Source organism: Cinclus cinclus, chromosome 3 (assembly GCF_963662255.1).
Source record: "Cinclus cinclus chromosome 3, bCinCin1.1, whole genome shotgun sequence".
Taxonomy (NCBI): Eukaryota; Metazoa; Chordata; class Aves; order Passeriformes; family Cinclidae; genus Cinclus; species Cinclus cinclus.
Genome location: NC_085048.1, coordinates 79,054,054 through 79,069,855, shown reverse-complemented (window position 1 = coordinate 79,069,855; position 15,802 = coordinate 79,054,054). Strand labels below are relative to the sequence as shown.

The 15,802-nt window shown below is 39.7% G+C and overlaps 1 protein-coding gene across 1 annotated transcript; it reads right to left on the bottom strand.

Moving 5' to 3' along the window:
- Positions 1–2,901: 2,901 nt before the first annotated feature.
- On the bottom strand, positions 2,902–15,285 carry QPCT (glutaminyl-peptide cyclotransferase). Its single transcript, XM_062490270.1, has 7 exons — positions 15,184–15,285; positions 11,178–11,324; positions 8,752–9,033; positions 6,090–6,266; positions 5,164–5,263; positions 4,567–4,683; positions 2,902–3,645 (listed from the first exon to the last, which is right to left on the bottom strand). Exons 1-7 carry the CDS (start codon positions 15,283–15,285, stop codon positions 3,500–3,502), a joined length of 1,071 nt encoding a protein of 356 aa, XP_062346254.1. The 3' UTR covers positions 2,902–3,499.
- Positions 15,286–15,802: the final 517 nt, after the last annotated feature.

Below are 15,802 nucleotides of genomic sequence, written 5' to 3'. Positions count from 1 at the left end.
TCAGGATTTTATAGTTATCTTTCTATATATATATATTGTTTTAGTGATGCTCTGGGGTGATACTTCAGTCTCAGTGAGCAGGGATGTCAAACTTCAGAACTGTTTTGCTAGTATCAGTGTAGATTGGTCCTTGGAATAATTCTGTAGGAAGTGGTTTTTTATATATTTTGCCTTTTCTAACTGTTTTGCTGTTAGGTGGTCACAATCTAAATGTTTATTTGGTACATAGTGAATAAGAATTTATTATTTAAATTATTCTAATTCCTAATGCTAGGAATGCTGTCCCAGCTAGAGAGAAAAGAGGACTGGTACTTGGTGTCATTTCTGTCTGCCAGAGCATTTGGCATTGTTACTCCCTTAAGTTGTTCCAGCTGTGATTGCACAGGATCACATCACTTGTATGTAAATGCATCCAGCTTTAGAGAGTTTGAGGGGCATGTACCATTATTTGGCTTCAGATTTTTGTGAGGAACTGCCTTGTGCTGATAGAGTAGGAGCCAGAGCACCTATTTTAAGATAAATAACTGCTATAATATGGGATTTTGTTTTTTTTTCAGCTTTACATGTTGAGTGATGGCTCTTGAGTTCATTCTGTTCTGCATTCCCTTAACCCAGGTGGTAATCACAGACACCTTTGGCACACAAAGCCAGTGACAGCCTTTTGTGGCCAGTAAACTGATTTTATTCCTTTCCCCTTCACTGAGATGTGACAAATCCTTTGCAAGGAGAGAACCTGTGCAGCAATTCTGCTGATCAGATTAACTGAAGTCCTCTATTGATTTCTAACCCTTGCTGCCAACATCTAACAAGGAAGGAGAAACTATCTGGCCATACATTCTTCAACACAAAGCCTCTCTCTGAATTCTGAAGTCATTATCTGTCCTCTTCTGGATATTTAGTCATATTCAGTGTTGAAACTCAGAGTAGAAGAGATACCAGTCCCAGTCTCTTCACTTGTATTTTTTGTTTTCTGGACATTTTAAGAAATAGCTTTGACTTTGTCCTACCTGTTTGTTCTCCCCCTGCCTTAGCAGCAATGAGAACCCACCTAGTACCATGTCTGCCTTACTGACTACTTCTTGTGCTTTCGAGAGCTCACATTCTTGGATTCACATGGTTACTGGGTTGATGTAAGTTTTCCTTCCAGCAATTATTTTTTAAATGAATGATGGATCATATAAACTGCAAAGATGATGACCCTTCCCTCTTTAAATAAACTTTTCCAGGGCTAGCATCCAGTTAGGAGATGGCCCTTTTTTCCTGTAACAAAAAAACAAAAAAAACCAAATACAAAAGCCAGGGAGGAAGGGGAAAAAAAGCAAGCCTTTTCATGTTTTCTTCACATTTTGAGAGATACTGAATCATATTACAGCAACCTGTATCTCATTTCCTTGGACAGAGTAAACATAACTTGAGGGCTGCATGCTCAGGCAGTAAAATAAATGGCTTGATTTGGTGTACTACATGGTTAAATTATGGTTTCAACTAAATCTTAATAGAGATTTTAGAAAGCTAGGCTTTTCCCAGTTATAACAACCCTCTGATCCAACATTTCACAATGAAGCATGTTTTAAGTTAACTTCCAAATTCTCAAATAGGCAGAATAGCATTTTTCAGAGGTCCTGCAAATTATGAAGTACCACAAGAGTTCACTGAAACAAATCAGCCATATGAATTCATGTTTAATATTTCTATATTTAGCCATTCTGTTACTTTCTTCACTACTTAGGAGGGTGTGGAAAATACTGCTCAAAGTATTCAAACTTCAGATTTAATGTCGTTTTTTTAGACTATTTTCTTATGGGCTGAAGTAGAGGCCAATATGATTGCAAAGAGTTCAAGAAGCTTTGATGTATTTACACAGATGTACAGTAATACCTGAAATTAAAGACACCTGTCTAATTTTTTAGAATTTTCACAGTATTCTATTTCAGAAGTTGCAGGTAAGACAAGCACTTCTCACCAGTGTTGAAGTGATAGGAAAGCACAAAATGCTTTTGTTTCATCTTGAGCTACCAAAATCAGATTAAATTTAATTTTCAGGCTATCCTATAATAGTAAAATTTTGCAAATTTTCATTGCTGTAAATACCTATTTCTGTAATAACTTTGATATGGATGTAAATACTGTCTTAGGCTCCAAAATATTTGCTTTAGGAAAATTATAAAATACAGGCCAAATCTGACATGCCTACAACTCCATTGTTAACTTGCTTTTTAAATTTCTTTGCTCAGGGTAGAACTTTGTAGTCAAAAAGTTTGGAGGAGTAAAATACTGACTTTTTTTTCTCTCAGTTCATCTTCTATCAGCTTGGTATTTTAATTTTTCTCTTAAAATGGTCTCATCCTTTTCTCACCAGTGGAAACCCTCATTCCGTCAGTAGCTTTTGAATACTGTTTTTCTGGCTTTCCTTAATTTCATTCCAAGCTTTCTTTTTGCCAGTGTTACACTAAATCTACTGAATAATTCCAGTAAGGAATGTAAAAGCACAGAGTTGTTAAATTGGTATCTTTTTGGTGCCTAAAATGTTGTCTTGTTTTTAATAACATTTTATTTTTGATAGCGCTTTGCCATTAAAATTGTATTTAGATAAACTATAGTTTCTAAAGCGATCATTTTCCTGGTATGATTATTTTTGTTGTAGTCTGTATTAAAAACAGGAGGTGGGTGGTGGTTTGGAGGTTTTTGGGTCAAATTGTGAATGATTCTCACGTGACTGAATGGTATGTACTGGGTCATTGCTCCCACACACCACCTGATTCTTTGTATCTCCTTTGTTGCAGTCAGAGCACAGGGAAACCCCCACATTCCTTCCTGTTAGCATCACCCCCCCCCCACCACCCTTCTCCATCAAAAAGTATCCAACAAATGATAGGGGCAGAACTGGATTTGGGTTATTGCTCTGTTTTCTGGTGGTCAGCTGCCTGCAGAGAAAAACCCTTGCAGCTGCCTTTGAAGGGGAAGGAGGAGAAGCACCAGAGGGGATTAAAAATCATGTGTGTTAGGAGTTCTAGCAACTCCTATCAGCATGAGGTGGTTTAGTTTAGCTCGAAGTAGAAGTCTGCTATGGTGTGATTTTTGCCTCTTTTGATAACATGGTGTACATTTCCATAGCTGCACACTGCAACAGTTGGTCACACCTTGTAAAAACTGTACCATACAATTAAGTCATGAGGCATTCCTTCCTGGGATCATAATATGTGACAAACACCAGTGGTAACAATATGGAAAAATTAAGGGTTTTTTTTTGTTTTTTTTTTTTTATTCAGAGATAACACATGGAAAGATCAAGTTCTTTCCAGGCTGAACTAGGTCTTACTTAATTGTATGTTATTTGGCTGATGGACCAATGGGCCAGGAATAGCTCAATCAATAATCAGTCTAGCAAGAACTAGCACATTCTTCTTCACCCTGGTACTCTCTAATGCAATTAAATAGCAAGTGTGAAGGTAGGCAAACAGTAGTGGGAATGGAGTGCAATTTGTTGATGTTTTGTGTGTCATAGGTTGAGATATTCCAGTACAAACACTTGCAGGATTTTGCTGAGATTGTCGATAGTGGTTTTGTCAAGGTTTTCTTCTGTGTCCTTCATGGTATGCCATACTGCAGGAAAAGGGGATGGAATCAGATGCAGGACTGGAACCCCTATAAAAAGGAAAGTGAAATTTGGAGAAGAAATATTGGAGAAGTTCTGTTAAGCAAACTGATACTTCACCATTTAGCAACAGTCAGGTAACTCAATAAACTTGCTTTATAGGGTGTGTCACTGCAGCTTCCTTTTACCCTCTCTTGTTTTGATGCTTGTGACTGCATTGCATCATTAAAGAATGTGTTGTGTAAAGCTGCCACCTTCCTTTCCTTTGAATACTTTTCCCTCTTTTTTTCATTTTATTTTTTTAAGTAATCAGTAGCTACTTCTTGTTGGGGTTTCTTTGAGATTATTTGCATTGTGTGTTTAGGAGCTACAGAACGACAGAGAAATCACTGCAGCTCCTCAAACTGAAAATTGCCATGTTTTTGTAAAAGTGTTATGACTAAATGTTTTTGAATCATTGTTTTTACTTCTGTACATAAATGGTGAAATAGGGTGTCTTATTTTTACTCTATTAAATAGAGACAGTGTTGCCCTCATATTAGGGAACTTCCACTTGAAAGAACTGTATCACTGCATACATACGTGTGTGTGTGTGTGTATGTATAGATACATATATATATATATATATACACATCAAGCCACCTATATATATATACACCTATCAAGCCACTGCAACTTTTAGGTGAAAGAGGAATTAAATGTCTTTTGCTTCCTGATTGCTTTTGGGGAGGAGCATTTTTTTTCTCAGCCTATTTCCTGTTTACTGCTTTTTCTCTCTGATTTTTCAGCTGCATACCACTAAGGAATAATTTTTTTTTCATTAGGTATTACATCAAAGCTCTAAAGCTGGATTCAGAAGCCTCAAGTTGGGGCAAATGAGCTTAACAAACAGGAGCATATGCACTTGCTCATTTACTAATTGATGCATTTCTTACTGAACATATACTTCAAAATATAAGAATTTCTGGTACCTCTTAATAAAAATGGAACGTGATCATCTTCAACCAAGCCTCGATGTAAAGTACTCTGGAAATACTGAATTTCAGCAGGGTGATTCTTCAGCAGATTCATGTTGTGTAGCTTTTTCTCTGTAATGCACAATGAAAATGATTATTACAATTTCTGGACAATGAGGCATGTTAGCACGTTTGAATTATATTTTTTCCTCTCTCCATGGAAGCTTTTTCCATCAGAGAAGAAAAAGGCAATGGTGTATCTCTTTAGAATTTGTTTAATACTTGGAAGACCTCAGGATTGGCGCTATTGCCATCATTTTACAGAAGTGAGAACTAAAACACAGAAATGAAGCCGTTGCCAAGTGTCACAGAGTGACAGTCAGTAATAGAAGCTGGTTTGCTGCTTACAAATGTCTGAGAGTTGTCCTAAGTTGTTTTATTAAGTAAGTATCAAAATCTTCCTACAGGTTTAAGATTTCACATGTACATTGTCAAAGATTATTACTGTAAATCAGAAAAGTAATCTAAAAATCTGATTTCCAGGGCTTAATATATTCAGAAACTACTCATTAGGTTTTGAAATTCATTCAAAACCCATATCCTTCTGCTTACCAATTGCTTGAAGCCTCTGAAACCATCGAAGAGTGTTTTGAAAATAATTGGGAAAGACTGGGTTTGGTGCACCAATTAAATCCAGTAGTACAAACAGGTCCTAGAGAAGAAAAAAATCTTTAGTACAGAATGTTTTCCTACAACATCAGCAACAGCAATGAAACTCTTGGTTTCCTGTATAGGTCATGAGCAGGTCTTTGCTAGCCCTGGCCAAAGATCTGGCTTTTCTAACATGGTGCTTGAGAAGAATTCACTAGCAGAACCTGATTCCAATCTGATACATTTTGCTGTCTTCCCAGGGAGGGAAAATACAGGCTTTTCCTCTGTTCCTCAAGCTGAAGCAGGCTGCATAGCTTAGTGTGCAATTTGTGCATTGTATCTCTTTAAAAGAAAAACAACAGTAGGTGGGGAGAAAGAAGAGGAAATTGCTTCTTCCCCTGAGAACAACGAAGTCTGTCAAGGGAAAGACTTTTTATGAGTCACAAGAAGCAGTGACAGAAGAGAAGTGCCTCAGCGGTGAACAGGGAAAGTAGAAGGGAGCAGACAACCAGAATGCTAGTAGGAATCAAAGGAAAACAGAGGTTGCTGTTGAGCTAGGGGAGATTTGTTCATAGGTCAATACTATTTGTGCTCTTATCACTTTGAATTATATTTTCCTGAAGAAGGTGGGTATCCTAGTTTATATTCAAATAAATTGCGTATTTTGATATTTCTGTGACTCTTCCTGGTACTTGCATGCAGCAGGTCTAATCACCTGAAAGGCTCTTACCAATTCTCTATCATAATGTTTCCAGAAGCCTGCTTCTTCCTTTAACTTCAGTGGGGTCGTGGTTTCTTGGGAATTTGGCCAGTTACCTACTAATTGAAGATTTTTTTTTTTTTAATGACATTTACTATTGTTTGTTAAGGAGGTGAAAGCCACTTACTATGCCCTGCAGCTGGTTTGTGGTTGTTGAACCTGGTGGGTGTGGAGTCGACACCATTTTTTGAGCTAAGTGTTGAGATCCATAGAGGGAATCAGAAGGGGACCACCGAACAAAGGCTTCTTCACCATCAAAAAAAATGAGTTGAAGTGAAAGGTCTGGTCTTGATGTTGAGCTGGGCTGTTGGAGGAAGTTAAAATAACTGATTCTGGCCAGAACACTAAATAAAGGGCAAATACTGTAGTTATATATGTAACACAAATAAGGGTGTATTTTCAAGGTTTCCTGTGCAAACCTTCCTTTGGCTGTTATTGCAGTGTAATAGTGGTAGTGATCAGTCAAGGTAATTGTTATTTATCTAATACAGTGACCCATTCTCCAGTCTCATATAATTTTGGTTCTGGATAAAAGTTTCATTTCTGATTTTGGAAGACATGAGCGTAGAGACCTGCAAAACCAGGTAGCAGCAACATTTTCTCAGATAATGAGGAGATGTGTCAGTAACAACACTTGATGGGAGTGCTAATATTATTATTTGATTGCATCACAAGGATTAATATAATTGCTACAGCTGTGCCTCAGTGGAGGTGAATTATGTATTTGACAAGTTAATGGTTCTTTGAGCCCCTTCTCTTCATTCAGGGAAATTTGCAATCACTGAGGCAACTTTATGCTAAACCAAAGCAAAGAGAGTGGGTATGTCAGATATGTTTTCCCCTTTCAACAACCAAAAATATAACAGTATTAAAAACCAGAGAATATATATGATAAATGTATTTAATGTCACAAAAAAGACATTGTATGAAATTTCTCTCCAATGTAGAGGGAGTCTGCTATCTGAAGCCTTGTTTGAACTAATAATCTGCAGCACAGTGAATCTCAGTCTGGTTCCACTAAATGAACAGTTTTGGGAGCTGTGGTTTTGACAGTTGCTATAAATATTTTAACCCCTCTATGAATAACACTACTTCGAGCAAAACTGCATGATGTGGTTAAAGAGGTGGGGTCACTGGCAGCAGTCCTCTCCTAGATGGGCTACAACTCCCAGATAGCTGGAGCTGATGCAATATAAACAGTCAAAAGCTCACGCAGGCAAGATGGTGTTGATGGTGCTCACAGTGGTATAATTGATTTCTTTAATGGCAATGGTTTGCTGCCCTTTCCTTTGCACATGACAGAGCTCTGTGGACAGCAGTCACTTTGCATTACATTCTAGAGGAAACTGAATCAGTGCTATTTGAGTTTTAGAAAGTAGTACTTGTATTATTACTACTATTACTGCTTAACACATTATAATGCAGAGACATGTCATTCCCCTTTAATTTTAAACTTACTTTATAAAACTGGGGAACCATCAAAATAAAAAAAAAAATCACTGCTTCAAGTCAAAGTATAAACATACTTGGCTGAAAACATAGCAAAGTCTGTTGTGCTACCATAAGCAGAGCAAATTCCTCATAGCTAATGCATTAAGCAGATGGATCTCAAAGTATATGTTGTTAACAGACTGTACAAGTGGTGGCCAGTGCAGATTAATTAGTTGCCTTTTTGTCAAACGCTGTCTTATCTTAAATGATAAAAAACAATTTTCATTGTAAAACAGTGTATTCATAGTGAAAAATGCCAGTCTTTAAAGTCAGTGTGCAGGTTGTTTCATAAATAATCACTAGGCAAATTTATTATCAATGAAGCTTCTGAATGAACGCCTGTGTATTACAGGAGTGTTTTGTTTTGTGATTAAAATTATTTGCATACTTTTAATCTTCTCGTTCTTAAATATTCATATATCAGAAGGCACCAAATCAGTTTCTGGAAACTGCTGTTGACAAGTAATCCTAATACCTGAGCTGAGTGTACTCCTGACATTTTGTAGAGTCTCTCACATTTGAGAGATCTTTTCCTGTAAAAGCTCTGTAAACATATGAGAATTATTTTTCTGTAAACAATGAATAGTGAGCCAGTAGATGGCACTCGTGAATCCGTAATCCTACAAATTTGTAATCCTACAAGCTTTAAGAGTTTGTAGGCTGAACAGATTTTGTGCCTAGCAATTGCAGCCCTTCGAAGCAGATTTTCATAGCATAGGTAACACAGACTGATAACACTATACTTCTTTCATAAATAAAAAATTCAAATTTGTAAAAAAAAAAAAATAAAAGGAGAAAAACTTGAAATCCTTGTGGGATGGGGGAACCTGAGTGTGACTCTTCTGCACAACATTTAGTTTCTTTGTGTCCCAAAGCAGAATACAACTGAGAGGTTTCTGCAGGATTCAGAATGCAACAGAACTTTTCAATAAACCCTAGATGTTACTGGATATGATACGAACTTCTGGGTCAGGTTCTGTGCCTTTTAGATAGAAAGTAGCATTGTATTTTCCAAGTCTATGAAACATCTATTTTTCATGTACCATCTGTTATTTTTATATAGTATATGTTTATATAGATAACTTTTAGATACACGCACTTTTTATGAGAAATTTTAATGTGATAATGTACTTTAGAGTAGTAGATACTGATCTCTCTTTGTTCTTGGAGTCAATGGGAGATTTATTACAAGCACAACAATCAGAGAACCCAGCATGCAGGCTATGGAAAAGAATGTGGAAATGCCCTGAGGCCTGTTGCTATTGGAAGGGCAAATGAAAATTAAACAAAAAAACTACCTTGATTAACTGAAGCTTGTTATCCAGGGCCCGTGCCAGCTCCAGCATCATAGCACAAGGCACAGCTGAATCAGTTGCTCCCACAAACACTCTGTCCTGCCATTGCTGTCCAAAGAATTTTGAGTCATAGTGGCAAGCAAGTACGAGATGGCGTTTTGCAGAGGGGTCAAGAGTGGCAATAATATTTGAAAATGTTTTATAGCCATATGGTGTGTATCTCTGAAATGTATCCTCTTCAATTTCCCAACCAGCCTTTAATGTTTGAAGACGGCGCTTGATATGCTGCAAATATAAAAAACAATCAGATTAATATTTCCTGCTTCAGTGAGATGTTGAAGACAAATTGTCATAAGCTAATTAATAGTGGCTCTTAAGCTTATGTCAGTAAGTTCATGATGTTTTAAAGGACAAACTTAAAAATCTGTTTGGGTTAGTTGATTGGTCTGAGGTGGTTGGGCTTTTAAAACTTCTGTGAGAAATCTGCCTTTCAAGTGACATATATTGTTTACAAGGCCATAACAAATAGGTAGATTTCTTTAAATTAAAGCAAGGATGAAACATTTCAGAACAGCGTTTTAAAAATGAAAATCTGGAAGTGTAGCTCATGTAAAGATAAGAATTAAGAAAATCTGTAAGGCAAATCATCCATTTTAGCTATCTTCTTGTCTGAAGATAACGCCTCTAACAAGCCCAGCTATACTTCAACCAGAGTTTTAGCTAACTCATATTTTTAGAGGGACATCTCTCTCTCTCTGTTGTGCAACTTATTTTGATGAGTCCCTAGAGAGCTTCTTCAAGGCAGATTCCTCTCTCTTTAAGTAAACATTAGGAAAAGCCTCTGAGGGGAAAACAGACTTTGAGGACTTGTTCTGCTCTTAGGGAAGTCAGTAGGGATTACAAAAAAACAACAATAGTGCCATAGATTTTAGTGCTAGAAGAAACTTCCATTTTGTTTGTGGTCACCCTCTGAAAGCTTTTACAACATTGTATGGTCTATCAGCTGTCAGTAGGCAGAGTGAAGGATGTCTGTTAAGGATTAAGGGGACTATATAAGCCTGGATGGAGTTCCCATCTTTTTCCCTTTTCCCTTAAAGGAGTCTGATGATTTTGTGTCTCAGCAGAGAAGTGTAATCCATTTCAAACTCCATTACTGTGTTTTGACAATAGAGGACTCTTATTTTTTTTCCTTTGGTGTGGGGTCTTATTTAACACACACTGTTACCTTGTAACAGGATGATCCTATTTTGAACATGATCTGTGGTTTTCTAGCCTAGGCTCAACTGTTTTTTTTGGGTTTTTTGTTTTTTTGTTTTTTTTTTTTTTTTTTTTTGTTTGGTTTTTTTTTTTGTTTTGTTTTTTGTTTGTTTTTGTTTGTTTTGTTTTTCTTCCTTTCCCCCCTTTTACTTGGCTGCCTTCCAGACTATCACTAAAGAAACCACAAAACTAAATCTACAGAGACCTGCACACACACACACACACGCAATGCATAAAAAGGCCTCATTTTTCCAACCTACCAATTGCAGAGTAGCAACTAAATTTCTTGTAGTTAGGGCTGTCTTAGAGCTGTTGAGTCAGTGCCTGAAGGGTAAATGAAGGCTAGTGAGATGATGTGAATGTCTTTAGTAAACTCAGCTGTACTGTTGTCTGTCTCCCTCTTGGCTAATGTGATCCACAGCCAGCACGGACACTGACCTGAAGATGCTCACGCTGTGAGTGCAGAGCAGAGGTGCTGACAAAGCAGCAACACAGTTGGGTACTAACTTCTTGTGGCTCAAAGACAATGTGCTGGAGTCTTCACTGCCTTGGGGCCAGCTGCAGCCTGGGTTTGTTAGCCCAGCACTAGGACACTGCTGTGCTTGGGCTGGTGGAGCTGGTGTGGTTCTTGGACCAGGGCTGCACTTTGTTGTGCTGACCATTTCATCTGCCTGCCCCTTTGGGCTCCTCTGATCCCCTTTTGTGTTAATACAGCCATCTGAAGCAACACTGCAGGGCACTGTAACAGCTCAGGATGGGGCCTCTCCAGAAAAAGTGGTGGGGTGTCATTTATTTCATTCCATGCATATTCTTGGGTTTGAGCCAGTGACCAAAACCCTGCTTATGTGAGGGAAAGGACAACCATTGTGTTGTACTTTGGGTACCAAACCTGGGGCAGACTTTTTAATTTAAAACTTGATTTAAAAAAAAAAACAACTTATTTTTCATCATGCTATACAGCCCCAGAAAATGCCATCTGATGTGCAAGCTGTGTCATGTAGGTACTACGTGGTCAAGACCTGAAGAATGATAGAGTTCATCCTACTGAATGAAAGGAATATCACTGTCACTTCAGTGGGACTGTCACCAAAGGTGTCACTAAAATATAAATAACAATAATAATAATAATAAATAAAGATGTTCTTAGAGATTGTCAGGAAGTGTTGTCTTACCTGTCGCACTGTGTAACTTCCTTGTGATCCTGGGTATCTTTCTATCAGGATAGGGCGCAAATCATTCTCCCACATTTCAGAAATATCTGTGTTGGCCACAACTTTCTGAATAGCATCAGAACCTAAAATTCTTGGTTGGTGAGAATACTGCAGAAGGTAGAGAAAATAAAGAGCACTATAACTATTTGTAGACCTTTTAAACCATAGTTTTCTTCAGAATTACAATAAAAATTTGTGCTACTTTGATTTACTCCCAACAGAAAGTAATTAAGAAAGCCCTTTTTACTAAGAAATTACTGGCTTCTCTGTCTTCCATTTCCATGCAAAATATGCTAGTATTTAAAGCATAGGAGAAAGTTTTACCTACCAGCTAGCTGTAAACCCTGAACCTGTGAATGGGTTCTCTGTTTCCTAATATCTTAATTCTATGTGTCATGTTTGCAACCACAACACCGTCAGCTGAGGTTTCTGTTGAGACAAACACCAGAAGCCTTGTTTCTAGTAGTAATAATATTTAGCTTTATGCTGTGTCTGTGTTATAAGATGCAGTAAAACAGAGAGATGCCTAAGGTAACTCACTCCCAGAGGGAGCGAGCTGTGTCATTGTGGCCTCTGCCCGCAGTGGCAGAATGGGTGTGACTGCACAGAACGCTGTGGCTCGTCTGGGGCTAGCTGGGGCATTTGTTGTCTTGGCTAACCTCAGCTGTGACCTACCTCCCACCAGTATGTGACTTAATTCCAGAGTGACTTCCTTTCTGTTGCCCAAGTGAAGGCTTTTGGGGCTGCATCAGGTGACTCAGAGTGCTTGAGACATCCTTATGTAGCTGGCAAATGCACATCTGTGATGTGCAAGAGCCCTGCAGTGCTCCGGAGTGGTAGCTGAATGCCAGGTGGGATACCCAAGGACATCTCAAATGCCCCTTTATACACCAGGTTTGAACCTATCCAATCTCTAGCAATTGTCTCCTCAGAAACTTCCTGTGCCCCTATTGTTTTTATAGATTCCTATTTCAGGCACTATCATATACATTCCTCATTTATATCACAGGGCCTTCCCTCTACTCCTGTCTTTCTCCTGATAAAAAATACTGGGTTTTTAAATTTGTTTTTTGATCAAAACTGCCTTACATGACTGATCAGACTTGCTGTCCTTCAGTGTACCTTGTCCATGCCATCCTTTCTGAGATGAGCAAAAGAAGATAAACTGGAACATGAGCACATCATAGTTTATACTGTAGGACAATGGTATTTTTAATTTTATTATTTTTCTTTTTTCAAACTGCTTAACAGCTGACTTGCTTTTGGGCTGCTCCTGCATCAAACTGACATTTTCATAAATACATGTAGTCTAACCCTACCACTGGATATGTTAGCAAAAAATAATTCACTCTCCTTTTCTACTCATGTGTGTCATTTCACACGTGTCTGAAATAACACCTAAAACCCATTACCTGGCCAGAATGTGAATTGACCTGAAAAGCCAGGTACCTTATTACCTGTTATCTTATTACCCTAGGTAATGAATATTGTTAAAAAATAGGGGTTGCCACACTATTCGACTGCTTTTTTACTTCGTCTATATTTGTACAAGCAAGTACGAGCTCGAGTATTTTCTAGACTTCAATGCAAACATTTAATTCTAACTTTCTCTTGTTTCCTAGCTGTTTATCTCTATGTGAACCTTTCCTCTAATTCTGCTTAGGTTTACCAGTGAAATTAACAACTGAATCTCATATTGCAAGTTCTAATACAGTGTTTAAAGCTGAATTTTAAGTGTAATTTCAGTGTATTAGCTAAATTTTAAGACTGTAAGGACACCAAAATTTAGGATGGGCAGTTAACATTTTTAATGCTAGCAAATTTAGACATAGATCAAAGAAAAATTGCATTTCATCTGATATAAAGATGAACTTTTGAAAGTTTGGAAATTGTACCATGGAAGTTGTAAAACAGTCTTTTGAAATACTAGAAGTTTAATATGGTGGAACTTAGACCAGTGTAGAAGAGGCACAGACAAGAGAAAATGCCAGGGAGCTGTTTGGTTTAGGAGGAGCATGCTGTAAGGGAGAGTGAAAAGCTAAAACTATGCACTTCAGAATTAGTGTAGGAGGACAATTAAGGATTTTCAGAAAATGTGTCTGCAGGTGAACAAGTGAAGAGCATGCCTGGTAATTGGGGTCATTGAATCACTTTACAAAGAAACATTATTAAAGTGCAAATGGAAGAAAATACTTCAGGAAAGAGGAATCAATTCCCACTTCTAATAATGGAGATATCTTCAAATTTGGGAAGTGAGTGGAGTTACAGAAGTGGTTATGAAATAAAAGAGAAGCAAAATAAGATTTGTAAGTGACTCATTCTTTAAGTGTTGGTCAATCCCTATTTTGCCACAACAGGGAGGGAGAACAATATATTCATGACAGGGCTGTCACTAAGCCTGTTGTACTAAGCTGTATAAAACTGCAAAACTTCAAGTTCTACAAGTAGCCCAGGCTTACCTGTAGGACTTAGAATTTCTGGCTTACACGTCCCTCCAGGGAGAAAGAACAAAATTGTTGAAGGACAAGAATTTGATGAGAAAGAGGACGTTCCCGCTTAGTGTGTGCACAGGCAGAGGAGCTCAGGTGTGATGGTTCTATGGCTGCATGACACTGCAGACAGCACTGGTGAGGAGATTGACTGGTCAGAATGGAACCAACTAAAGACTGAAGTGCTGGGGCTCAATGGGGCTGAAAAAAAGGAGCACTGGGGCTACCTGATTGCTCACTGACCAGTGTGACTAAAGAGTTAGCCCCACATGTTCTTGTGTATATACTGTATATGTACATATACATGTATTGTGCGTAGTTACAGATGTAATCAGTAAAAATTAGATATGTTACAGATATCTAGTCTGTACATGAGCTATATATATTATGTAGTGAGCTGTAAACGTATATGTGTGTATTGTAGGATACAATTAATAGAACAGAATGACACAGTATTTCATTAATAAACAAGCCAACATTTCTTTGAATGGGGGGGTGAATAAAATCAAGGAGAAAGGGAATGATGAAGGGGAAGTTTGAGGGAAGCTTCATTTTACCAGCTTGTCCTGGACTCTGATCTGTGGGTGAAGAGAATGGTGCACTGGATTTTAGTGGAATTCAGTTGCTTCTTGCTGAACTTTGACTTCAGCTCTTCTACAAACACTTGGGGAAGGGCCCTAGAAATATATTTTCTGTTTGGAAATTCCTGAAATGTTTAGTCAAATGTGATTTGCAGCTTTGTGCTCTCCTATGTTTCACGTGGTTTAATTATTTATGAAGAAAACTATGTTAATGTTTCATAATGGAACACTCAGAGCTGCTTCATTGAGAAATCTGTGGCTTAAAGCTTACCACTGTTTAATTAAACCTTATCTCAAGATTCCTTTTTTCACTAGTTCACACACTGCTCTAAATTATACACAATATAGTATGGGTCTACAACATATTAGAGCATTATATCTTTCAAAACAATTTTGTACCAGCTATCAACACCATGCCTACTTGTTTTTCCTGGATACGTGTGCATGCTGCTGGAAGAGCTATTTGTCTTCTCAAACTAAGTCACTGTCCTCTGAGTCACCGTAACCACAATGAAAGTTGGAGTACAGTAGAATGTTACAAGGAATATAATTTCAGATTTTGATCCGTCTTGTCCTGTTTGGGTTTCCCCTTAAGTTCAGTAACTGCCCCGACAAAGCTTACCGCTCTTGCTGCCCGGTCCCAGGCGGTGCGAGACACGAAGACAAACGTGTGAAGATTTGCTCGCTGCAGGCACCAAGCTCGGGCTAAGAGGGAAGCCATGCCACCCACCCTCACCTGCGGGACCGCGCCAAGGGTGACCCCAGCCCGAACTCCCGTTGGCGGCCAGGGCAGGATGGATGGGGCTGTCCAGCCGCTGACCCCTGCCCGCCGGGAAGGCGCTGCCTCCGCACCGAGGCAGGGCCGAGAAGCGCCTGGGAAAAGCAAACGGGACTCACCTTCTCCAGGGTCCACTGCTCTCCGGCGTCCCTCCCGAGCGCCGGGGACAGGCAGGCGGCGAGGCACAGCGCCCCGAGCAGCCGGCCAGCGACCCCCGCCATCCCTTGTCTCCTCCTCGCCCGGCGCCGGGGAGCGATGGAGAGAGCCGGGGAGCGATGGAGAGAGCAGGGGAGCGATGGAGAGAGCCGGGGAGCGATGGAGAGAGCCGGGGAGCGATGGAGACAGCAGGGGAGCGATGGAGAGAGCCGGGGAGCGATGGAGAGAGCCGGGGAGCGATGGAGACAGCAGGGGAGCGATGGAGAGAGCCGGGGAGCGATGGAGAGAGCCGGGGAGCGATGGAGACAGCAGGGGAGCGATGGAGAGAGCAGGGGAGCGATGGAGACAGCAGGGGAGCGATGGAGAGAGCCGGGGAGCGATGGAGAGAGCCGGGGAGCGATGGAGAGAGCCGGGGAGCGATGGAGAGAGCCGAGGCTGTGCCGGCGGAGGCGGCGGCGGCACGGAGGGAAGGAGGGAAGGGAAGGAGGGAAGGAGGGAGGAGGCTGCGGCAGGAGCGGCGCTGGCTGCTGGACCCGCAGCCCTGCCGGTGCGTGTCTGGCAGCTCGCGGTGCCTGCGAGCCC